Source organism: Rhipicephalus sanguineus, chromosome 9, assembly GCF_013339695.2.
Source record: "Rhipicephalus sanguineus isolate Rsan-2018 chromosome 9, BIME_Rsan_1.4, whole genome shotgun sequence".
NCBI lineage: Eukaryota > Metazoa > Arthropoda > Arachnida > Ixodida > Ixodidae > Rhipicephalus > Rhipicephalus sanguineus.
This window is the reverse complement of record NC_051184.2, coordinates 72,615,809-72,640,490: the sequence shown is the minus strand read 5'-3', so window position 1 is coordinate 72,640,490 and position 24,682 is coordinate 72,615,809. Positions and strand designations below refer to the sequence as shown.

The window sequence follows — 24,682 nt, the reverse complement described above, 5'->3', positions numbered from 1 at the left end:
GCTCATTCCGAAGAACAACTTTTTGGGTTTTAAAAAACTAAAGTTACAAAAAATAAAACACAAAGTCAAACAGCGGACCTTGCTGCTAAACTGTCTCCACTACGGTGGCGATAAGAGTTGCGTAATGGATCAGTCCTCGTCGCTGTAAACGCTCTTCTATTTCGGGAAACCGGCCCTGCTTTGGTCCACTGAAACCTTTTCGTGAAGCTTTGCCGTAAAAAATCTTCTGCTTCTGTTTGCGCCAGTCTCGCACGCACGTTTCGGGAACTCCGAACGACCGCGATGCGGCCCGATTTCCGTCCGTCTCTGCACATGTAATAACTTTTCTTTTAAGTGCGGCATCGTGGTGCACTCGTCGAGTATTTGGAGTCGGCACTTCCATGCCGTCGATGCGAACGCAGAACGGGATGACGAACTCCTCAGCACACGTACGAACTGAAACAATGGCAGAAATGGCCGAGGCGCGTCAGGAGGCACGTAGGAGAGGGCCATTTTGAAATGCCGATGGCAATATGATAACAGGGTTTTTTTTTTCAGTACTTGATTCTAACGTGCATGCGATTTTTGGACTCGTTTTATTGAAAAAAAGGTGCACATTAGATGAGAGTAAATACGGTAATCACGTGCAGGTAATAGTGCACTTGACCTTGAAGTGTGGCTTTGCAGCAGTGCAGTAGTGTGAAGCCACCTGAAAGGTGGTTTCACAGCATAGTGGCCCCACGTTGCATTGATGTTCTTTAGGCAGGCTGCATGCTATGCCGGTTTGTTTACAATAGTTCTAAATTTTGGAAATCTTTGTGTTGGAAATTTGTGTAGAAGTGAATTTGAACTATAGTAATATTTGTTCAAATATTCACACAGGCCTGCGTCTCTTTTTATACGCTCTGCAATATTCAGAGATGCTGTACCAAGAAGCCCGCGTTTGAACACTGTTACCTTTGCCATTATTGCTGCTTAAAGCAACACTAAAGAAAAATTATTTCAATATTGACGAGGCAGTGCATTGGGACACGTTCACGCATGCATGAAAAAGACGCACACAAGTGCTGGATTGCAATTGACACGTTAGCACTTCTATAAATTCACTTTTTCACATATCCCTTTTTTTTTTTCTTTTCACAAATTCTACTGCCGTGCAATTCATGGCCAATCCCTCGGGTTGGGTTGAGCCATTCTTCTAGGAACCAACCGACCACCCAACTAAAGAACCTGTGTCGCAGAAATGGTCCATTCAGGTATTATTGTGTTGATGGAAAAAAAAGCGCAAAACATCACGATGGATGCAAAGAATAAAAGTCTGGTTCGAGCCAGGATCAAAACCACCCTTTCTGCATGGCAGTCAAGTGTTCTATCACAGAGCCACGCCAGTGTGTGAAAGTGCTTTGGAAAAATACCTCGTACAGGCATCATGTTGGGCGAGAAGCCACAATATTAGACATAATACTGCATGGAACGGACATAGAATCTCGCCAGGCATCACACCCTCAAATCAGATGTGGGTGGTTTAAAGCTGCCAACCCATTAGTATTACAAAGGGCTCAGCCATAAATCATCGTCATCAGCCACAGCATCAGCACTGTGCAGAATAGGGCCGGTATTGCCTTACAGACGCATCATGGGTACTTCAGCTACTTCGCAAAGTGACGAATTATGGCATAGTGGGCACTTCGCAACTGTGCTAGAAGTAGGCACTGTCGGAAGGTTTACAGTGGCCACCATTGCGGAATGGTTGAGGTGTCCAATCGGAAGCTGAGCATGGCAAGTGAACGAGAAGGCGATGTGACTGGGCCCAGATTGTTTCACTCTTGAAGGCATAGGTCACTGCGCCTTCACTATTCAGTGTGAAGTGTTTATGAAGTGTCTGTTGGTGTTTATTGGATGCAATGGTGAGACACAAGCAGGCAGAGAGGTCTCTACAATTTGCAGAAAACAACTCAAACAGCTGTATTGAGCAGGACAGACCGCACATATGTGAAATTGGCACCTTTTAGCATCGTCATAGCGCCCCTGTAACATTTGCAGCCGCCACAGTTTTTCAGGTATTGAGCCAAAGCACAGATCTTGGCTGAAGTATGTGAACAAATTTTCTGGCACATTTTGTCAGTTTTCAGTATGCACGATGTATAAAAGAGCCACCGACGGTCCCACTATTGCACCCGAGTTTGAGTCACCCAAGCTGCAGTGGATGGTCGGACATAACCTGCATGTGGCCTTGTTTTCTGCTGCGCTCTATGAATCCACAAATGCTGACATCGCTACGTGTACTGCCATCCGAGATAGGTGGCGGCACTGCAGCTTTATTGTTATGATCGGTTTAACAGCAAAAGCTGTGTTCTCGCTACGTATTATGAAACTGTTATTACAGGGGATAATATTTCAACCTAGCTTGACTTAATTTTGTTCTTTTGTAACTTTATGATCTTCCAACAACAAGACGTCTATGCCCAGGTATGTGTGTGTGTGTGTGTGTGTCTGGGCAGCTGCGTTTGTATGCACATGAGGCTGCAGTAGCCTGCATTGTAAAAACAGACGGGGTCTTTGCACTATCTTGCATCGTCAATGTACATCCACTTTGTTCTGGTTTTAATCTTTTGCGAATTTGTTGCTCCGCCATCTTTTTTAGATTTTTTTCCTTAGAACACTTATAAGCCAGTACCTGGCGCTGTAACCTAGTGGCTACAGGGCTGTGCTGCTGAACAGCAGCCATATTTTGATGAGGGTATAATGAAAGAACACTCGCATTATTACATTTACATGCACACTAAAGCATTTCAATTCATTAAAACTAGTCTGAAACTTCCCACCATGGTGTGCTTCGCAATCGTGTTGTGGTTTTGGCACCTAAAACCCCAGTGGTTCATTTAAATGTTATGGTGTTGGTGGTGGTAAAACTTAATCACCGAAAAGGGTCCTGGAGGAATTGAGAGTTGGGAATTTCATCACAGCTCAGTTGCCTTGTGGCGGGGAAAATGCACATTAAGGTGCTGTGAATCAGAGGCAAGAAAAGCTGCCAGTGTTGCTTCATTGCTTCTTTCTGGATTATGACACTCGTCTCATTCCTTCTAAATGGTTCTTGATGATGATTATATTTAAGTATGGCATATACTCACTGGAGTGACATGCCAAGAATCAGGTGTAAGACAATTACTGTGAGGATATACCTTATCAAAAGGGGAACAAGAAGATACCAAGCACACACGCACAAAAAAACCCTGCAATCGAGCAGTAAGGCTGGCTCAAATGAAATGATGAGTTTTGGGGAACAAGAAAAAAAAAAAAACTCGCAGGGTCCCCGGTGCATCCGCTTAAGACAACTCTAAGGCAAAAGCCATCTGGTGTGGCTACTATATCATCATTATCTGAGCGTGAGAGGTCACATGACTAGCTGCAAACATTGCGATGATGTGGCTGATGATGATAGTGATGAATTATAGCTCAGCCTTTGGTTGGTAGCTGTCAACCACCCACTCGTTAAATTCCATGGTGTGAAGCCTGGTGTAATTCTATGCTTCTGCTACTCGATATTACATCTGTTAATATGACTCCTTGCATGACACTATGGGGTCTTTTTCTAAAGCGGTTTCAAGCACTGGCATGGCTTTGTAGTAGAATACTTGACTGCCACGCAGAATACCTGGGCTTCAATTCTGCCTCGAGCCCTGATCACCAAATACCTTCACCGAAATGCGTTGTGTGTGCAGCTGCGCTCCTCTCATGCACATCCCTTTGGACACTCTGCGCCATCTAGGGGAAGTGTTACAGTCTGCATATGGTGCATGTCTGAATGTATATTCCGACCACATTTTCTTGTTTATTGCATTCTTCCATGCACCAGATAAATAGATTGACAGTACACCCTGGCGCACGTACCTAGTGTTGCCCGAGTTGACACCAATGAGGGTTATTAAAAAGTGCCACATAATCTGTGACTTACTCAGTGGAATGAAGTTGGCTCAATGGTTAGTTTTGAACGTGGTTCACTCATCACAGCAGGCTGGTAGTCTATCCATTAGGCCGTAGACTACTCAGGGACACAAGCTGGGTTGAGAGAGGTTACACACACACATTGTTGCTTGTGGTTACACACACAGTAATGCTATAAACAAAAGAAGGGGAATTTTAAGGGCTCTTTTTTTCTTTGTTAGACACAATTTTCGTGAAAATCCACAGACAGTGAGGCCAAGGAAGGTATCGGGGACATTAATTGTTGTTGTTTAACTGTATTTCAGTAATTAGGATATCAATGTCAAGAAATAGCAGTGGACGGAAAGAAAACTAGCCGCTGGGAGGGGCCGAACCTGCGACCTTCGGACAACAATGCACCCAATGCCCTGCCATTTCAGCTGCAGCGGTGGTCGTCCTTCCGCTCACTTCTTTGGGTATTTATGTGCATATAAACCTGGGAGTCGGTGCTGCTCGTAGCGAGTGTGGAACACTCTTTTTTTGCCAGCTGGTGTCACATAGTGCGTAATTCTCTTTTTCTTTTCTTTTTTCTTTTTTCACGAGCTGGCAGCGGACTGATCTGCCTTCACATACTACCTGAAGGCCCCAATTCCGCGAGAATGAGGCCCTCACTAATCGCAGTAATATGCTAGTCATGCTTGAGCATACTTCGCTTCTTGTCTTTGTGTTCACCTTGCATCCGAGTGCTGCAACAGCAGCTCTTGGAAATCTTTGCAGTGTTCTGTGTAGCCTCTGTGTCTTTCCTTTAACTTCTAAGCATTCAGTACGATAATTTTTCATTATCAATAGCGCTGTTGAATGCTGTGTGCTTTTTTTTCAGTGTCTCCGGCCGCCAGGCGTCCGGAAGCATGCCCAGGTGACGAGGGGGGCCGGCCCTCCGGAGGGCGGCAGCGGAGGCGCCCCCCGGCCCCCCTAGCAGGCGCTCCCCCCGGAAGAGGCCCAAGAGATGCAACCCCTCCACCCCCAGCCGCCGCTAATGAGCCCCTCCTGGGCAATGCCACTAGCACAGCACGCCCCACCTATATGCTCCTCCAGGATAAAAGCACCAGTTCCATTGTGTGCGGTGTGATGATGACCAGGCAGTGTGGCCAACAAGTTCTCTCCCTTCTCGTAGACATCTCCACCAGAGTAGTGTGCGACACTGCCTGGAGTTTGGAAGTGACTGCAAGGCGCGACTCTCGAACCCTTTGGGCAAGAACCGTCATCCCTGTGACAGAGTGCGACCATGACTGGAAGGTATGCGGACGAGCATCATCACACGGGTACCCCCTGCCAGAATCGATGCAGCATTAGAGTATGAACAGCATACTGCCAGTGCCCCATTCCTACCATAGTGCAAGCTGGTACCCGGTACCGGCTGTGCACTGGAGTACCGGCTGTACACTCTAGCGTGTGCCAGCTGCGTACAATAGTGCAACTATGTACCAACTGTGTATTGTGCTGTAGATGTACAGATAGATTTCTAGAAGAGGGGATAATGATACTGGTAGTGGCAAAGCAGTAATAATAGAAGGATGTGCTGTCTGCTGGAATTCTGGAAGGTTGGCGTGGCGTGCCTGTCTGCCGGTACTAGGTAAGAATTATTGGTTCTGGGGAGAGCGGGCTGGCGATGGCCCTGGCAGCCAGCTCCTCTGCACATGCCACCAGAATCGAATGAGACCTTCTTGCCCAGTGTTGCAGATGCCGGTGCTGGGGATGCTGGCAGATGCTTTGAGGGTCGCTGGACAGAGTTGTTCGTTTTTTTTTTTCCTCCGGGAACTGTATCGCCACAGTGCTGCATGTTTTGCTTTAACTTGAACTTGAGGGAACAGAAAGCGGTGCATTATTCCGTAGGAGTTCTTGGGAACAGCTCTGCTTCGCTTGCCTTCGTGCCCTGAGCATTCAGCTTAGTTTTTACGTGGAAGCACATTCAGCGTTTTGTTCAAAAGTGTGTAGTCGTAATGTGATGCAGGATATTTAACCAAGGGCACTTGCTGCTGATTGGTTGCTTGGATGTTTTGCCGGATGCAGGCACGTGAAGCCTTGCAGTCGTGTGCCTACTGCACAGATGTTCCTCACCTTGAGCCGAAGCACCAAACTGTAGAGAATGAAGCCGCATCTGTGGCGTGTACAGCCTAGTTCCCCCGCATTCATTAACCTGCCAGTGTTTGAAGATCTCCAGTGCATTGGGTGATGAATTTAACACGCATCCGTTATTTTGTCATGGATTCCTTTGCATCCAGTGAATTGCTTCTAGTTTATATGCACCGAGCCGCAGTACCAGGTCTGCTGTAAATCCCGTTGAGACGTAACAACCTACTCCCGGTGCAAGAGTTGCTTGTGTGGTATGGAGCAATGCTGGTGGTTTTACTAATTTATAGCAACATTGCAGTGGTTTTTATTTTGTTTGACGTGAGACAAGATGACAAGATTTTATTTCGCAAAGCGTATTGCAATACTGTGAACACTGTTGGCTGCGGCCTCCTCCCAGTGCTTGGCTCTGGTTTGCATCTTGAAACGCTGCCTGCTCGTTCCAAACAAATCTGCTGCAGCTGCTGTGTCGCTGACGCACAGTGTAGCGATGGCCACGTTCTCATTTGATCACTTTTGGGGTGCACGTTGATTGACTAAGCCAACATAAGTAGATGTGGCAAAATGGAACTCTCCACAAGCACTATCATTGCATTGTATGCTGAGCAGGTTGACGGGATGTTCGTTGGCTCTAATGAAACGTAGCATTGAATTTAGCAGTGAAAGTCATCAGTCATAAATATGGCCCCAGAAAGAGACCCTCCTGCTTGGTGAGCTGTCGGATGCCAGCTTGTGCTGAATGATATTTGACCATCTGCAGCTTCTTACATCAAACCTCAATGCAACGAAGTTTCATACAACACGGAAGTGGCTTTGTTATATTCAAACATTTGTTATAAATGTATATTTGTGACACAGTATGAAGAGAAAAACTATACTACATTTACTTTGTTATAAGCAATTATTTGTTATTACATCTGTATTGGTCGTATCGAAGTTAAACTTTGACGCAACGAATACATATATGATGAATTTCCGCTTTTGATGAGGTCAATGAACAGTCATGGAACAGTGTTACAAATGTATGTTTATAGTGAATTTTTGGATGTGACGAAACTACTTCCATGTAAGATATGACTTTGTGGCAAGGGTTTATTGTATAGTGGGCCATTTGCCTTTTCCATTGGGTGATGTTCATTAACTCTTGATGAGGAGTTCGTCAGCAATACTCAGGCCCATGATATTAGGTCACAGCATAGGGCTTCAATGGTGGAGTCACGCCAACGTGGCCTTGTTGTTTATGTTACTCAGCTGCTAGTCAAGTGATTTAAGTGCACTCAGGCTTGCTGTGATAGCAGTAGCTCTGTATCCATCGCATTTCCGGCTAGATCGGCTTTTTTTTGTTACGTCGCTCGGACACCTGGTCATCAAACGGCTCATGCAGTCAATTTGCTATAACAAAAGTTGCATGCCAACACAATACTGTCGTCATTTACCTGCCAATAATTATAAACATACAGACCAGCGTCGTCGAAGAAAGACTGCCGGTCGGGTCTGTGTGGAAAATATAAGAGCGTTGATGCCTCTGACGGGCTAGCAAAGCATTTCCCATCGATTTTGATTGCACATAGTCGGCTTGCTGTGCTAACATATAACATTTGAGCAATTTGCGAACCATGCATCTAGCACTACCGTTAATAATGCACAACTGCGTAATAGGCGTAACAGCGTGGGACCGGCTTGGCTAGATGTATGAGGGCCCCAGCCGGAAGCCAAGCCGCTGGCTGAGCCAAGCTTCCTGCCAATGTGCCGTTCCACTTGCAGAATGTTTTTGCACTTTTGCTGCTAGAATACCTTGTTCGAGCAGTGAGCAAATGATTTGCTTCACTGTTACGAGTACTGCCCAGAATCCTTCGTTTTCATATTGTCATAGCAGCGGAATACTCATCGAATTAAAGCATGGCCAAATGAATTTTATATTTAAGTCATGTCCGACAACTTCTATTAAATCTGCGTTGGTTGTATCGAGGTTCACTGGTAACGGCAGAGTGAACCGATCAATGTATTGGCAAGGATTTTGTTGGCTACCCAGCAAGTGCGAATGTCAGTTTTATTTGTCATCAAGCACATTGCGTACTTCAGCCAATGCAGCAGTAGCGGCAAAAGAATCTCACAGGCGAGCTTTGAGAGATGCACTGGGAGGCAGGTTTCTGCCAATATTTACGACGGTGGCAGTGTTGTGGTGTTCAAACCTACACATATGTATATCGCACATTCACGTTTGTTGTTCCCAGAAACCTGGATGTGCCGTTTTACCCGGTTTCACCCCTTTATCACCCATTGTCACTCCTCACCTTCACCATGTCACACCCAACCCTTTCCCGTCCTAGCAAACTGTGACCTCATCACCTCGATGCTATTTATGTAAGCTAAGTGAGGGTGCATTTAGAACCGTACTAATCACTGATCCTCATTTCAATTCCGGTGCACTGAAAACGTTTCGCTCGTCACATTTCAGCTCATCCCTGCATGGATTGGGGGCTGTACCCTGTCGCATCGTGACTCTGCAAACAGACAAGGCTATGGAGCGTTCTCAGTCAGTGTGCGAAAGAGCCGCCCACTTTTATTTTGTTAAGAGCTGCATTTTTTTTTGTTGGTTCAGTTGAATGAATGGCACTTTAAAAAAAAATTTCAGCAAATATGTATGTAGGCGCAACCTGGAATTCTTGTTTGGACATATGCATATTCCTTACGTAGTTTATGTTGACAGTCATTAGAGTGTCTCCCACGTTATGAGTGATACAACATATTTAGACTAAATGCGCAAACTTGAAACTTCGACACCTTAGTAAAGAGACAAACTACTGCACTGACTTGCCACTGGTTTACGATTTTCGAAATAACTCGTCGTGTTAGCTTAGAGGCTAAAGTGTTATGCTGCCAAGCTTAGAGGACATGGATTTGATTCCCAGCCACTGCGGTCTCATTTAGATAGGGACATGATGCAGACACAGCTGCGGAGCCACTCCAGCTCTGAGAGAAGCCATGGTGGAGGGCTCTGGGTCGTTTCTATCACTTGGGGTTCTTTAATGTGCACTGACGTTGCACAGTACGTGGGCCTCTAGCACTTCACCTTCATTGAAATGTGACCGCTGCGGCCGGTACTGAAACTGCATATTTTTGGGTCGGCAGCCGAGCATTGTAACCACTGATCCACCGCGGCAGCTTGCGATCAACTTTTATCACTTCAGAAAGGTACTATTGATGTAGCTATCCACATACAAACACTATTACTTTTTCTGTGAAGCGTAGGAAAGTACTACTAAAATTTTGGGGTATTATGTGCCAAAACAATGATATGATTATGAAGTACGCAATAGTGGGAAACTCTAGATTAATTTTGATGACTTGGGGTTCTTTGCACAACTAAATCTAAGCCTGCAGCTGTTTCTGCAATACGTCCAGATCTACATGTGGCCGCCATAGCTGGGAATCAATGCCATGTCCTCAATCCTTGCAGCGCAACACTTCAGCCCATGGGTGCCTCCCTTTCAGTCACCGCCGCAAACTATGATGGAAGCAGGCGAATGTCAGGCTCTAGTGACTTTTATGTCTCAACCAAGAGCTTTTTTTTTTTTAACTTTAAACCCCATAAAACCAAAAGTCTATTGCAGTCAAGCATTCAGTGTCTCGACTGAAAGCCCGCGCCTCATTTCCAGGGACTGAAAACCGGCGCCTCATCGACAGCTCCAGCTTTGGTACGGCAGCACAGTTGAAGGGTTATGCTGTAGCGAGCCAATCGACTGGCCTGCGCCTGAGGTTTTCACACTTTGCAGAGTCCACGATGAGACAGGATATGGCATTGCCAACTGTTAACTGCCCACTTATGCAGTGTGGGTTACTGAATAAGCACACGTTCCTTTCGCATCTTCAGGTGTCATTGAAAGATCCACTGTTTAGGTCATTTGTATATGCCACCCATGATTCGCTGTGTTGTTCCTGTAAGACGGCATTGTAGATCATACGAGGGCATTGCATGATGCTGGCGTTCGGCACAGCAGGTCCACGTCAACGTGATCACTGCATCATGCCACTGCTATCTCTTCAGTGGTAGACCATGCCTTCCATACTAGTGTCCTTCTTTTGTCTTCATGTGTTTGGCACGTGATTCATCTCAACCACCATACGAAGCAGTAGCTAGGCTGCAGTGGACTGAATTGCTGCGCAGACACTGCAATCGCAGTTGCAGAATAACGAGGCAGAGAGGAGTGGCAGGATTGGCCGGTTAGCTTTTTTTTATTTTGAGAAAGAGGCCGGCAGAATGAAACGAGCGTTCCACACATTGCCGTGACACTCGTTGAATGGCTGGCTCTTACAACAGAAATAAATGTCAATATGCATGTTGTACAGTGGATGTTGTCGCAGTTCTGGACTGACAGTGGGATGAAAAGGTACGGACTAACAACTTGCGTGTTGTCTAACGATTGATTAACGGGCCAGTTGCTAATTATTTTTGCTGTCCACTTCACGTGGGTCGTGCCTCTCGTTTCTGCCGGCTCCTATGCGTGGCAGTGTTGCAGGCCGGGTCAGTCGTCAACCTAGATCCACGTCGCATCGACATCGATTTCTTATATCGACATAGTTATGTGTATCATACTTTTATCTTAGCAACGGCAGGCTTCTTTGCCGGGTCGGCATAGAATTGGAGGCCTTGTGTGTCGTGGCTGTCTTGTGGCGGGTTTCTGCCTCGGGTTGTTGTCTTTGTCTCTGTATTTTACTCACTCCTTGTTGTCTCCATAAGTGCGTGTCTTCCTTCGTCCTTGTGGTGTCTGTGTCGTTCGTTCCGAAAAGAAAAATAGATGTGCCCACGCGGTATCTCGCGACCTTTCTGTTAGGGTGGTCATCATCACACGATCACGACAACGATGATCATAATCACCATTGTCACGTGACACACTTGTAGCGAAGCATGGAAAGTAAATGTTGCGGAAGGACGAGGGCCATGTCAGGTTGAGCTTTCAGAGTTAGCAGCCATCTAAGCCGAGAACGTAGCGGCAGCTTGTTCTTAGTTTGGGTAAAACGTTAGTACATTGCTTCTTTTCATGTCACTCTGAACGAGAATTGAACGTAAGGCAAAGCTGTCGAAAACTGCAGTCTTGGCCTGTTATGTGCGGTGCCTTGGGTTTTGCAACGCTCGAGGTAGCATTCGCAAATATGCTTCGACGTGGCTTAACTCTGATTCGGCTGTGCTGGAGTGCAGCGCAACCTGCAAATGGAGGTGGTTGTCGTGTCTCTGCAACGCTCCGTGGCGATTCTTTCGCCGTAGTTTTGTGATAACACACATTGAGCGCTTACTCAGAGGCACAGGACTAGAGGGGCACATTGTGAAGCAGCTCCTCACCTCAAGAAGAATCGGCGAGGAGGGTTGTTGGAGCTCGGCTGCTGCTCGGGTTGACGAGCAGTGCTTGCCAGGCACGAGGCACCGTTTGAGAAGGAGCTGTTGAGTCGAGGTGTGTTTCTGGATGCAGTGGTTAGATTTTCTAGCGGTAGCAGTTCTTTAGTCTGTGCCTGCTGTAATGGTGATGCTGCCTTAAAAGAATGCCTCGATGACCAGCTGTTTTTTTGGATCATGCCAAAGTGACGTGCAGGGAACCATTCACTCGCCTCTCCACGCTTTGTTTCCTACTTCCACCAGATGAACGATTACAGTACTGCAGCACACTCTACACTGGATCTCACATCGTAATCTGAAGTGTATGCCCAGCAGTGGACTTTGAGTCCAATCTTTTGCCTGAAAACGAGTCTCTCACCTTAGAGCACGGTCCGTGCATTATCTCCAGCCTTTAGGAAGTGACATTGTCCGTTGTCTCTGGTGTGTGCGCAGTGGAACCACACTGCGCACAGGCTGTAAACGTAACTGTGCAGGTTGGAGACGATGGCGTCAAACTGTGAGCAGTCATCGTAGGAGACGCCTAGAGCACCTAAAGTGAGAGGATCTGCCAGGGGACGTCTCGTTCGTTTCGGTCTTCGAGCATCGCCAGAGTCAACACGTTACCGGGGACATTTCGGAACTGGCACGGCTGCCAAATCGTTTTCTCCGCGAGCTGTTACGACTGGCTGACGAGTGTGAAACAGCATCTGTGAACTCCATTCACTACGTATTTTGCGAGATGAAGGCGTAAGAGCACATGTAGAAATCCACGTTGGTCTCTAGGGGAAAAAAAAGAAGAGCAAGCACTCAAGAAAAAGACAGGGTTTTCTCAATAGATTTACTGAGCACTCAAAAGTGATTTTTTTTTTTCGAAGATGTTGTTTTTTGGGCTTCATTCTCTGTAAATTTTTATGCACCATTTCTCGTCCTGTGCATCGTCATAAATATACTTATGGAGCCTGTCCAAGCGCAGGGCATGTTGCGTCTACGGCTGCTGAAACAAGCTTTCCACAATCTCCACTGGTCACAGTAGAATTCATGAAACATATCCGTAGTCCCAAGTCACAGAAAACAAACATTTTCCAAAGGCATTCAGGGTTTCCTCGTGTTGCACATCCCATCCCGGTTCTCTCGTCCATTGGCTTGCTCCAAGTTTTTTTTTTGCAAGTCACAAGCCGAGCCAAGTACTCCGTCTGCATTTTTTTCTTGTCTTCAGGCTTCTTCTTACCATTTGCTGTTTGGTGTATTTCAATGAGGGTGCCACTTTCGTAAAGCTGGCTGTGGGGCTCATTTTTGAGAGGCTCGATAAAATATCGCAACTAATATGCAAAAAAAAGGAAAAAGATCCTTGTTGCAGAATTCTTGCTATCCATTTTACTTGTTCCCTGTGTGTAAAATCCCAGTCTTTCACGCTCGACCGATTATTTGGACCTGTGCGTACATTGATTGTCACCGATACTCTGTAGAAGCAGCGCGTAACGAAAATTCTGGCCATTTTTATACGAATATTGTATGCATAAACTCTTAGAAATATTTTCATTTAGTTGTGGCACATGCACAACAATACAAGCAGTGTTTTGGCATATGATAAACAGTTTACCGTGACTCATAAGGATATTTCCATTTGAATTCTTTTGGCTTCAACTGTAGTACCGTGTTTCTAGGCATTATGCTCGCTGGTTTCATACGGATTGTCGGAGGTGGTAGCACCAGACGTTTCTGAAAGAGGTGTCGATCCAAGGTTCGATCGGGATAAATTTTTTGCCAACGTTGAGACTTCCTTTCTGAGGAACTTCAAAGTGGTGTACTTTGTAACTTCGTGACTGCTTTTGGACACATGACAATTTCTGTCCCCTTTGTATAACTTCCGTGGCTAGCAGATCTCTGAAAAAAATTTATTTTGCAACGTGAAGACATTGGTCGTCTCATTTGTAGACACTGCCCATTGGCACCATGCATTTTGGAATCCATGCAGACTTGTTCTGCAAAAAATTGGGGAGGTCTGTTGTCCATTTGTAACACAATTAATCAAAAGGCCTACCAAGCAACCCTCACATTATCATAAAATATCACATTTTATATTTACAAATGTCATATTCACAATTCTACATCTTTTTATCTTCCATTGCAAACGGTCTAGGGTAAACGCGGCAATACCCGCGCGTGGATTTGAGTTGTGGCTTTTATTTGAAACCAATGAGCCGACACGCGAATCTTACCGGTGAATTTTAGTTCCTCGCGCCTCTGTCGTCCATTTTTGACTTTTTCCAGTGCACATATCGCTGATGTGATGTTTTCCATCCACAGTGCATATCCATCCAATCCACTTTACCTCCATCATCCCGGTTATCCTTTTAAATCTCATCTTTCCAGTCATTCATTTTTTCTTTTATTCACAGAACACAATCATGGTCGTATTGTGCTGCCATTTTTTTTTTTCAACCCTAACAACGTCCACTTTATCTTAATGTGGCCTTCTGGCATGTATAACGGGAAAGCAGCGTGGCCACATACACTGATATTGGTTACTATTGCCATGTACCTGTGGTTACAGTAAGCACCTTAGCTGAGTACACAAGCATGCGTTCCTGTGGTTTTAAAATTTTCGTCAGTTGAAACAACAGGACGCAGTGTTGTGTCGCAAATCGCCTACCCAACAGATATTTAAGAATTCAAGCAATGTGTTTAGTGCAAAGAGCCCGTGCAGTGTTGGATTTCTCTTTGCTGTAATTTACTGTTGTAACAAACTGTTTTTCTGTGCTTGCTGATTCAGTAACAATGGATTAGTGTACGGCGATTATATGAGCCACTTCAATAATTTTTTTGACAACTACACTGTTTGTCTTAATACAATTTTATTTATTCTTGTGTGTTCATGACAAAGTGAACTCGCTGCTCTTTCTTTTTTGTGTGTGCAGAGTGATTTCATGAAATGCTGTATGCTGTCGGATTTGTGGAACAGGATTTATGTTGGATTTGTCTCCAATTGATTAACAATATTGCGCTTGAGCAAACGAGGTTACCAGCTGCGTTAAGTGGGTCGTTAACTACCTATTGCAACAGAAAATACAAGATGTAGATTTTTTGTATCAGTACTCCTTTAATATGTGCCGGTTCATTACGCAAAATGAACATTGAGAGTGACACCTTCTAGAATGTTGGCCGATATTGCAGACAGTATTTTTGTCGGTGGTTCGAGGGCTCTTCTCTGTACAGTCAAGCCTTGATTATTGAATGAATACGGATATAGCGAATTATCGGTTATAAAGAAGTAACTGAACAACAGTCTTGCCATGGACACGGTGTCACAAATATACATTTATAACGAATTTTTTGATATAGCGAGGCTATTCGTGTTAGACTGGATGAGTTTTTTATAACGAGAGTTAAGTGCAGTTTTAAGCCAAACAGTTAATTCGTGACTTACGCTTATGACTGTCATGTATTCTATATGTGCCAAGCTCTAAATCAGGGTGTTGTTAATTATGAATATCAGACAAAGCCAACGGCTGCCTGAAAGTGTATTGTTTTTGAACAGATTTAGAAAGCTGTTTCTGTCCCAAACACTCGCTTCACCACAGTTTGTTGCGGAAACCACAATACGCACAAAGGGGGACAAATGTGAAGTCATCTACGGTGTACACAGCGAGAAGAGAAATCCACTTTTAATGTCGGTTTGCACTTTGTTCGTGACCCTGAATGTATTAATGGCTTGCATAAAAAGTGTTTGTGAAGTTCTGTCAGATCCAGCTGTGTTTTTCTTGGCATTAACAGAGCCTTCAGTGCTACTAGTGCCACTTGCAGGGCCACTTGTATTGTAAGGAATACTCTCTCGTGATCTTGCATTGCAATGCTACTAAACAAGTTTCAGTGCATGCGAGTTTCGTTGAGCTGGCATGAATTGTCATTGAGGTTCTTAGTATAGATAAATTTACTGGGCCACGTGTGTTGGTCATCACAAGAAAAACAGGTAGCGAGAATCCTAATATGGGATGTTCACAATGGAATGGAGACTTGAAGCGATAAACAAGTTAAGAAAGTGCTAAGGCAAGCACAAAGAAAATGATCACAAAGTGAACACTGTGCGCCATCTTGCTGTTTTTTCTAGTGTTCATCTGTGCTGCTTTTTGTCATGTCAACTTGCCCAGCTGTCCCTGCGTTTCGACAAGGGGTTTGTTATGAGGGCAATGAGAAGTAACGTAACGCAGGGCACAAAGAATCGCACAAGTTCTGCGTCTTTTGGTTTCTGCGTTGTTGCATTACGCTGCTTTGTATGAACATGTGCTGTGAACTTGGCCTTCTTTGGGAGGCACTTCTGGTGATGCGTTCCGCGTAAATTTGTGATCCATGAGGATTGCATTAAGCCTTGCTTGCACGTGTGATGACTCGCATGGTTTGACCACATCCCATCTTGCCCACTAGTGTGAGGGGCCAACTTGCTAAGCCACCTGTGTCATTCTTTCGAGTAAGAGCGAGCGAAGCGATGTTGCGGGCCTGCTTAGTTGCGGTCTCGAGTGTCTTGTTTCCTGGTGCATTCAAATTCGGGAAAGTGGTCGAAAGAAATAAGGGAGTGCCCATTTTGAGATTACAGTTTTTTTTTGTCAGTTTGCTCGTACGCAAGAGTGTGTTATTTTGTTTAGTATTCACATTTGACTCCTTCAGGGTGTTCCGTTGTGGATTAAATGAAAATCAAAATGCACAGACACTAACAGAAGGGGTATGGTGCTTGAAGTGTGTTGCCGGTGAAGCACTTGTAGGGCTGTTTCTTAGATTTCTCTCCACGTTCTTCCTAGATGTACCTGTGTAATGGAACTTCGGTGGACTAGCTTGCAGTACTCTCTGGAGGCAAGGTCTGTTGAGTGTTTGTGCTTTGTGCTGGATGTCACGCCTAAAAAAACTTCTCCAAAATGGTTTGTTGGTCATGAAGCATTCTTTGGCAAACATTTTGCAACAAAGATTTGTACATCTTCAGTCCTTCTTGTGAACGGCTTCCATTGGAAGTAGCTAGTGTATTGTAATTTCTTTCTTGTGACAACACTGCACACATGCTCACGTTTGCAAAACAGGTCCAGGCTGCTGACGATGGCTCTGGATGGCAATTTTCTTAAGCAAAACTGCACATCCGTTTCCGTCTTTAGTTCTTGGTGCAGCAACGTTGTCTCATGTTGCAGCTGCAATCCGCCCCGCATTATTTTTTGGTGAAGATTACACTCCTGGCCTGTCACGTAAGCCAGGTGCTTAGGAACAGAACAGTTTTTTTTTTTCGCACTTTGCCAAAATGTGGTGAAAAGTCAGTTTTTTTAACAGTACCGCCCTTGAGCAGTGCATAACAACGCCCCCGGTGACAGCCTTCTCCTAAAAAAATGTTTTCGTGACACTAATAATTAAACAGGCATCTTATTTTTTTATGTAAGCTTGAACGTGTGTTCTCAGTCCAGTTCCCTGATACTAATTCCTTTGCACGCTAAGCAACTGTCTTGGCAGCTTAGTAGCTGAAGGGTTTCGCTGTTAAGCTTCAGGATGCAGCTTCAATTTCTGGCCACAGTGGCCACATTTCAATAGGGGAATAAAAAACGCCCTTTTACATAAATTTGGGTGTATGTTAGACTTCCAGGCAGTCAAAATTGAACTGGAGTTCCCAACCACGTTTTGATTCATATCATGGTTTTTGGCACACAAAGCCTCAGAATAAAATCTTTTTACGTGCATGCATAAACAACTGGCGCACAATTATGTGATTTAAGTGTACTTTATCATTTGCGTTCGCAAGCACATGCTCATCAAATTTTGTGAAAACTGCAGGAAATGCCCCGTGATACTGTCTCTCACCCATTTCGTGTGCATAATTGGAAGCATTAGAAACTGGATGGAAAGATGCAGAGTGTGGTTTAAAGTGTGAACATACGTGGATGTACCACTGTGACTTGTTGAACAGTAACATACGTGTTGTCATAGCAGCATTCGTGAGTTAGTGAAAGCCGTACATAGCTGTGTTGCCCATGGGCTGATACAGGTAATGTGAGGGTTATGGATGCTGTAAAGAAACCGGGTGTTTCTATTATCAAAGGGCCACTAGTTTACGTAGCCTTTTGGGCATCCTTGATCGTGGTCTTTGCCCTTGTCCCCAGTCCCCTTCATTGTGTGCCAAGCTACTTACTCATTATTATCAGCTGGGCAGCTTCTTATTCATGGCTGTGTGGCTTATGTGTTTTCTTCTTCTTGTTGTTCTTGCTACGTATAAATCTGCGTGTACGTATACGTGTACAATGTTTGTATTGAGGCGTTGTCTTGTAATATTGTGCATACAGGAGGCGAACGAAAAGAAAAAAGTGTACTATTTTAGATTTCCGAGTCTTAGAAACTATAGCGGTGTAATAAATTTTAGTTTTTTAAATAACTCTCACAGGGAGTCTTGTGTGTTCTTTCTGGACTTGGCTTGTGTTGGTCCCTGCAGGCGACTCTTTACAACAACTTTTTTTGTAATGCACAGTGCTATAACAGACACCCTGGTATTGTCAAAAGCCTGATAAGGGCACTAAGTTGGGTTCGGTGTTCAAACTTGGATGCAGATTTGCAAGAGAAAGTTGGCGTTGTTGACATGTGCCAAAGTGTGCCGAAGGCCCCTTAGCACTTTCGTGACCGCACCTATTCCCATCGATAGTATGTTATCGATGACTTCAAGATCAAGTTTTGGCACTCTCTGAACGGTTCTGGACAGCTAACGCAATACAAAGCAAAAAATAACGTGTTTTTTTATTAGTTTTGTTTGCGAGTTTGTTTTTACCACCGCGGGGAGATTTTTAAAGCTCGTTCGCAGTCGAGTAGGTGAGCGCTCGTTGTTTCAGACTTCGCGCCGACGCCGCTCGCGGGTGCTCCACAGAAACGGCCAATTTCGACGGATTCCGATTAATATGAGCGGGAATCTCTGGATGATGGTAGCACCACAGACACGGAAGACGACTTCGATTCGCCATGGCTTCAGTACGGACGGCGAAAGTGCGTCAAACCTCCCCGGAACATCAGCAGTTATCCGCCGGTAAGTTTCGTCTTCTCCTCGGGTCGTTTTATCGCTGCCGCACGTCGATGTAAACGTATCCGGTGCGTTCTAAAAATAACAGCTCTTATCTGCAAGGTGTTAACTTCGGGCGGGAGCATTTGGCGCCGGCTGCAGAAAGAGCGCAGTTCTCTTCGCGACGACGGCGCGGAGCGGACTTTGACCCAACGTTCCGGTATGCTGCGCGGCGGCGTCTTCGTGTTGTTTTTTACCGCAGATGTCGTCAGAGAGATATGCAACCACACAGATAAGTATGCGTGGATGCATACTTCCGAAAAGCCGACATACAGTGACAGGGACAGATCCATGGAGGGAGGTTACTGAAGAGAAGATGAGCAAGTTCGTCTCACTGCATGTGTACATGGTAATGGTTGAAGTCCCGCGCTTGCATTGGCCTTGGTGTCGACGACACACATTTCGAGGCCTTCGTCCACCGTCAGTGATGCCACGGAAAAGGTTCAAGGCTTCTTGAGTGTCTCTGATCTGAAGAAGACGACCGTCGCATCCCACGAGAATCTTCACCACGTGTCTTCTCTATTGTAACACATGAACGATTTTTCTACGCTATCTTTTAACCCCGTCGGAACCTTTCAGTGGATGAGAAAATGGTGTAATGTGAAGGTCGGTATGGTATTCGGCAGTATATGAGCGAGAAAGAGGTCAAATGAGGGTACAATTATGGATTTTTGAAGATTTGGAATTTCATTTCAACAAATATACAGGAAAATTGAAAAACTCCAGAACTGCAAACTGTGCTAGAAGAGCTGAACAGAAATTTTTTCCTGAAACATGCGCAGCCAGCCTTTGTTTCACCGCGTCGAGAACCTGCATCGCGCGGTGGCATGATAGGCACTAGCGCCTATATTCTTGTATTAATATAAATGGTCTTTGTGCTTACAGAGCTTATATTTCCACTATTATTCTACGAGGGCTTCGCGTTCAAAGCGTATATTTCGATTTTTTTAAATGTTTAACCTTTGCAGAGTAGCATTGATGTTTTTATGAATCTTTCTTTCTTTTTGATGCATTTTGTTTGTTTGATATTTTTTATTATATTAAAAGTAAATCTGTTCTTTTGAATTAGTACTGTTGGAAATACCAATTCTTCCTCTATCATTTGATACCCTACACTTTAGCATCAATTATATTCTGTGGCAGGAAAAAAATACTTCCGGGACTAGCCAAAAAACAACAGATTTTTCCGCGGTCACGAAAGTGTTAGCCACTGTTGTTTCAACCGTGGCCTTTAGCGGGCACTCCTTGAGAGAGAATTCATTTGCATTTCACGGGACTAGAAGGGATAACTGTTAGTGTAGACACATATTCAAAATGACTGGAAGCGAAAAATAATTAACAGCTAGAATGTGCATGGAGCCATTATGGAAGCCACATGGGCCAGGATACTGACTTCTTTTGCAGCGTGTGGCCTTCTCTGAATGTCGCTACACACAATGGGCTACGATTGAGATCAATTGAAATCTCAAGTTCAAGAAAGGGAAAATAGACAACCACCCAATTTAAGAAGCTTTATTTCTGAGAAATCCGTATGGATTTCCTTGTGGCTTCGTGCTACAATTGGGTGGTTGTCTATTTTCCCTTTCTTAACCTTTCCGCCACCTTGCGGGATTCCGCAGAACTGATTTTCAAGAAAAAGGACTGTTGAAATTGCAACTGGAAACGGGAAAAATGGCCTAAGTCGCACCACCCTTTTAACAGCAGAGCTGTTTGTTAAAATGGTATGCGCCACATACAGTGGGTGTGTGCCAAGCAGATCCTAGCATAGCATGGTATATAGCAATTGAGGTGGGAATATGAAGTGAGGGTGAGGAGGAAGTAAATGAAGAGGGTAAAGCATGGCATAGCCTTGCATGGTGTAGTTTTATGCGCCACAGACAGTGGGTGTGTGCCAACAGACATGACATGACAAACAACTTTATTGTGATCCTGAGAGGCAAGGCAGCGGGCCAACTAGGTAGGTCCCCAGCCAGGCTTTGGCTAGTCCCATATCGGAACAGAGAGGCCATGCGTCTCCGCTCGTTCACGGGCCCTCTGACAGCCAGAAGCTGGACGTTTTGTCTGAGGTCTGTGATTGCCGTCGTCCAGTCTTCTTCTCTTTTAAAATCCTGTAACGCAGGGCACTGCCAGAGCATGCGACTCAAAGAGCAAAATTCACCACAATCTGAACAAAGTGGATCAATATCCGGATGAAGTATGCTCAGAAAGCCCCTGGAGGGGTAAGACCCCGTCTGGAGCATGCGGAGCGTGCTTGCTTGTGATCTGTGGAGCTTATAAAGGGGGAAGGGAAGTCTTCTCACGTAAATAAATGAGGCTCCAAGAAAATACATGGGGTTGGCCGGTGGGCCGATCACGGAGGCAATGCAAAATTTATGTAGCTTATGAGGCAATGCATGCCTCATCAAATGGGAAGTTTGCCCGTCGGCGTCCCGCGTCGGCGGCGTCAACACGAGTGATGCAAAAAATAATCGTCACGTGATGGTGTCACCATATGACGTCATCATGACGTCACAGATCGCCAAAATATGTAGCGTCGTTATGACGCCACATGATGACGTATTTACACGTCACGGTCGCTTTGCATTGCCTCCGTGATCGCTCACGGAGGCCGTGCAAAACCGCGTTAGGTGCAGAACGCTTTTCGAGGGGGGCGCGGGAGAATCAGTACATCGACTGACAAGAAGATGGCTTTCGCCTTCTAGTCATCTAGTCATTCAACGTATCTAAACAATGACTTGCGCATCTGCAGCCGATTTTGTGGACGCTGAGCACGGGGCCGACGATCAAGAGGTCGCATTGGAGGGTTCTGAGATGGCATCGCACGTGGTAAAAGGTAGCGCTTTTACCATCCTGTGGCAGATAAGCATCATTTGCCGGCGGGAAGCGCGCGCGAGCCATCGTCTCCATGCGCGCTGTCTGCTACTCACCGAACATCGCAAGGCCGACGCAGTAACAAAAGTCTTCGTCGCGGAAGTGCTTGTTGCACACAAGACTCCTAGCCGATGGCTACTTGCCGGTGCTTAGCTTTGCAACCCATGCTTCACGCTGTTTCTTGTCCCGCGGTTACCAGTGCAGGCTGACACCATGGGCTCCTTTGCGTAAGCGCGGCACTGCGGCACCGAGCGGTAGAGCCCCATGTTCGTCGCCTTCGGAGGCAGCCACTCTATTACAATGGTTTCAATTGAGTAGAAAATGAGAGAAAACTTCCGAATTTGAACAGACCGCAGCGCATGTGGGACTTGAAACTCGTTTTCAAAGCACGCGGCAGTGCACCACAAGCAGCCGACGCGGCCGCTGAGACCACGTGATCCTGCCAAGCACGTCACGCCGACGGTGGCGCCGGCGTTTCCAGTGGTGGGCCTCGAGGCCAATAGTATACGCGCCGGTGCGAATCGTAAGCCAGACTGACTCGCCCTATTTTGAGTAATTATGTTTTGCGCGTTACAGCTCGTGGCTCCACGCACGAACGCTAGTGACAGACCGTTTAAGCAAGCATGCTTACAACTACGCCGGCCTGTCGCTGACAAAGTGCAAAGCTTCTACCGTAGGCGCCTCGCCTGTAGGTGCGGTTATGATTGATTGTCCTTTCTTAGTACATGACAGCATTTTGTCATATCTGTAATTGGAAATGTTTCTTTAGAGTGACTTGATGATCTGATATTTGTTGTAAATCCTGCGTAGCTTACTTGCTTTCTCTGTATGCAGCTTTTCTTCACTGCTGTTTGTGCAAGATATTGGGCCTGAGACCACGCCAGCTAATGCGGAAGCCAGTGCAGTTTCTTTGACGAGACTTGGAGTGCATTCATGCAGCATTTTATTTACGTTGCTGCCGTGCCACTCAGCTTCACCTTGTGCGGTCACCTTCCGACGTGTTTTGTGCCACATTTGGTTGTGCTTTATTCATTAATAAAGCCAATTTGACAACATCATGGGATAATATATTGTTGCTGAGAAGCGCGATTATTTATTTGCGCGCCATCCGCTAAACGTCATTTATGTAATACAGTATACGTGTTGATCCCCTGCGTACGTGTTCAAATTTATTATAAACCGATGTCTTTTATGTGAAAATTGGATATGTATGGTGTGCTGAAGTAGCCAATAATTCACGCGGCATATATGAGCGACCGCAACAACTTGATTCGGTCCGCAATAAACGCGAGTAAACTCAGCGTCGAAAATTTATATATGCTACAGTGAGGACATGCGTGGGTGAACAGGTATGTATACGTATGCTATAGTGATCTTGCTTGATCGTTTGGTCACTTGCTTGACGACTGACATAGGAAGTGGGAAAAAAACGGGAAAGTGCTCTTGCGGGAGCTCTTTCGGTCCCTTCAATCTCTATCTTCCTATGGTAGCCGTCAGGATGCCGACCAAACATGCTGCAAAGACAGTTATATTAGTTTATTTTATATTTCGAAAGTCCAAAATGTCGAAAACGGCGAAAAAACAAGAACGTCTATAAAACGTCTTATCTTGGTCTTTTCAAAACGTCTTTTAAAGACGTCAACTAGCGGGACATTAGCACAGCTATCAGACGTCGAAAAGACGTCTACGGGGAATGTCTTGACCAAGACGTCTATTAGCCCTTTTTTGTAGCCGTTGAAGACGTCTTTTAGACGGCAAATAGCTTCTTTTGTGTTACGTGGGTAGTAGTACTATCTATAGTTTGTCTAATTAACGATAGTTTAAAAAAAGTCACAGTTTCGCCGCAAGGGCGAAGCAATGAATGCGATAGCAAGAAAAGCGGCCCGTGATGGACGCGCTGCGACTACCGTGCGTCCATCACTACCCGGTAGCTACTAGACAGTTTTAATTTCACGTACGTAGGGACTTCTCATACGCAAACGTGAAAAGTACACGTACGTTACGTGCACGACATCTGAAACGCTTTTAGCTACACGCACGTGACGCGCGGTGAGAGCTACCACGTAGCTCGATCTGCTGAGAATCATGAACACTGCGGTAGTTTGTTCGAGCGCCCGCGCGAGCAGACAGTGGAAGAACAAGGTTCTCGCTGTGCAAATATAAGAAGCGAGAGAGCTGGCCGAGGCCTTTAAGTGCGCCCGCTATAGCGCCCACTAGCGCCCGCGCGCTCCTAGCGCCATCTCGCTGGCAATGAAGAAACGCTTATAAGCGCCTCCGTCTCGGAGGACTGCAAACGGTAAAGGGTGTGTATATAACGCTCGCCGTTAGCTGCCAGAAGGATGTACGCTTTGTGGAGTAGTGCTTAGCGCACCGCGCTGCGAATTCAGAGGTCGCTGGTTCGATTCCGCGCTTCGGAAGCATTTTTCTGATTTATTTTTCTTTGGGATATTGATGTATATATACATACTTATACATATACGCAGCATGACGGCGGCGACGGCGACGGCAAAAATCAGCCGAGACTGTCCATATAATTGCTATCGCAATAAAAACCTAAGAGGGGGACGCAAAGTCAGCTCCAAACATTGACATAATAGGGAGGGAGTGCGCTGCGACTCGAGGGGGGGGGGGGCGCACTGTCAGCGCCATACATTGACATAATTAGGAGGGGGGGGGGCACTGCGACGAACCTTCGCCCCTTCCCCTCCCCTGAAGGAGAACCCTGCGCACGCCTATAGAACTCCATAACCACTAGATCACCGCGGTGGGTGGCTGAATTGTTCGAAAAAGTGTTTGCTGTTCGTAGAATGCGTTATTCACCGAACCTAAGGGTGGTTCAGGACACCTTTCAAAGAGATTCCGCAGAAAGTAAGCGCCTCTTCGACTGATGTTAGGTACTTGTATTATTCACTACCACGTAATCTTCTCATTGAGGAAGTTAGCAAGTGCATGGAACGGCATGGCTACACCAAACTTCAAAACACACGTGGAATCCTTATCACGAAGTTGTTAGAATTGCTATGGTTTTATCTTGAGTCTACCTTTATTTGTTCATCACGAGATCTTAATAACGGGATGGTGCTTGCATGTTCGTATGTTTACCGATGCCTGGCGACATTTTACTTGCGTGATATGACAGACACCTCGTGGCTAGCATCCAGATGAATGCCACTGCTAAGGTATTTCGATGCGTGGACTACTATTTACTACTGTATAATCATAAACATCAAGACGATAGGTAGCGTGTTGCAAATATTTTCGACGGGTTTGTCTCTGAAATGAAAGAGCTAAATTTGACAACAAAAATGTTGTACATTTTTATTGCGAGAGAAATTATA

The 24,682-nt window shown here is 45.5% G+C and overlaps 1 protein-coding gene across 1 annotated transcript in view; it reads left to right on the top strand.

The window, feature by feature from the left end:
• The window catches only part of LOC119405313 (dual specificity protein phosphatase CDC14A), a 53,981-nt gene extending 41,779 nt beyond the window's left edge, over positions 1-12,202 (top strand). The window contains exon 12 of the mRNA XM_037672144.2: positions 4,784-12,202. Coding sequence (XP_037528072.1) covers positions 4,784-4,823 — 40 coding nt within the window. The 3' untranslated portion in view covers positions 4,824-12,202. The remainder of the gene's footprint in view (positions 1-4,783) is intronic.
• The last annotated feature ends 12,480 nt before the right edge of the window (positions 12,203-24,682 follow it).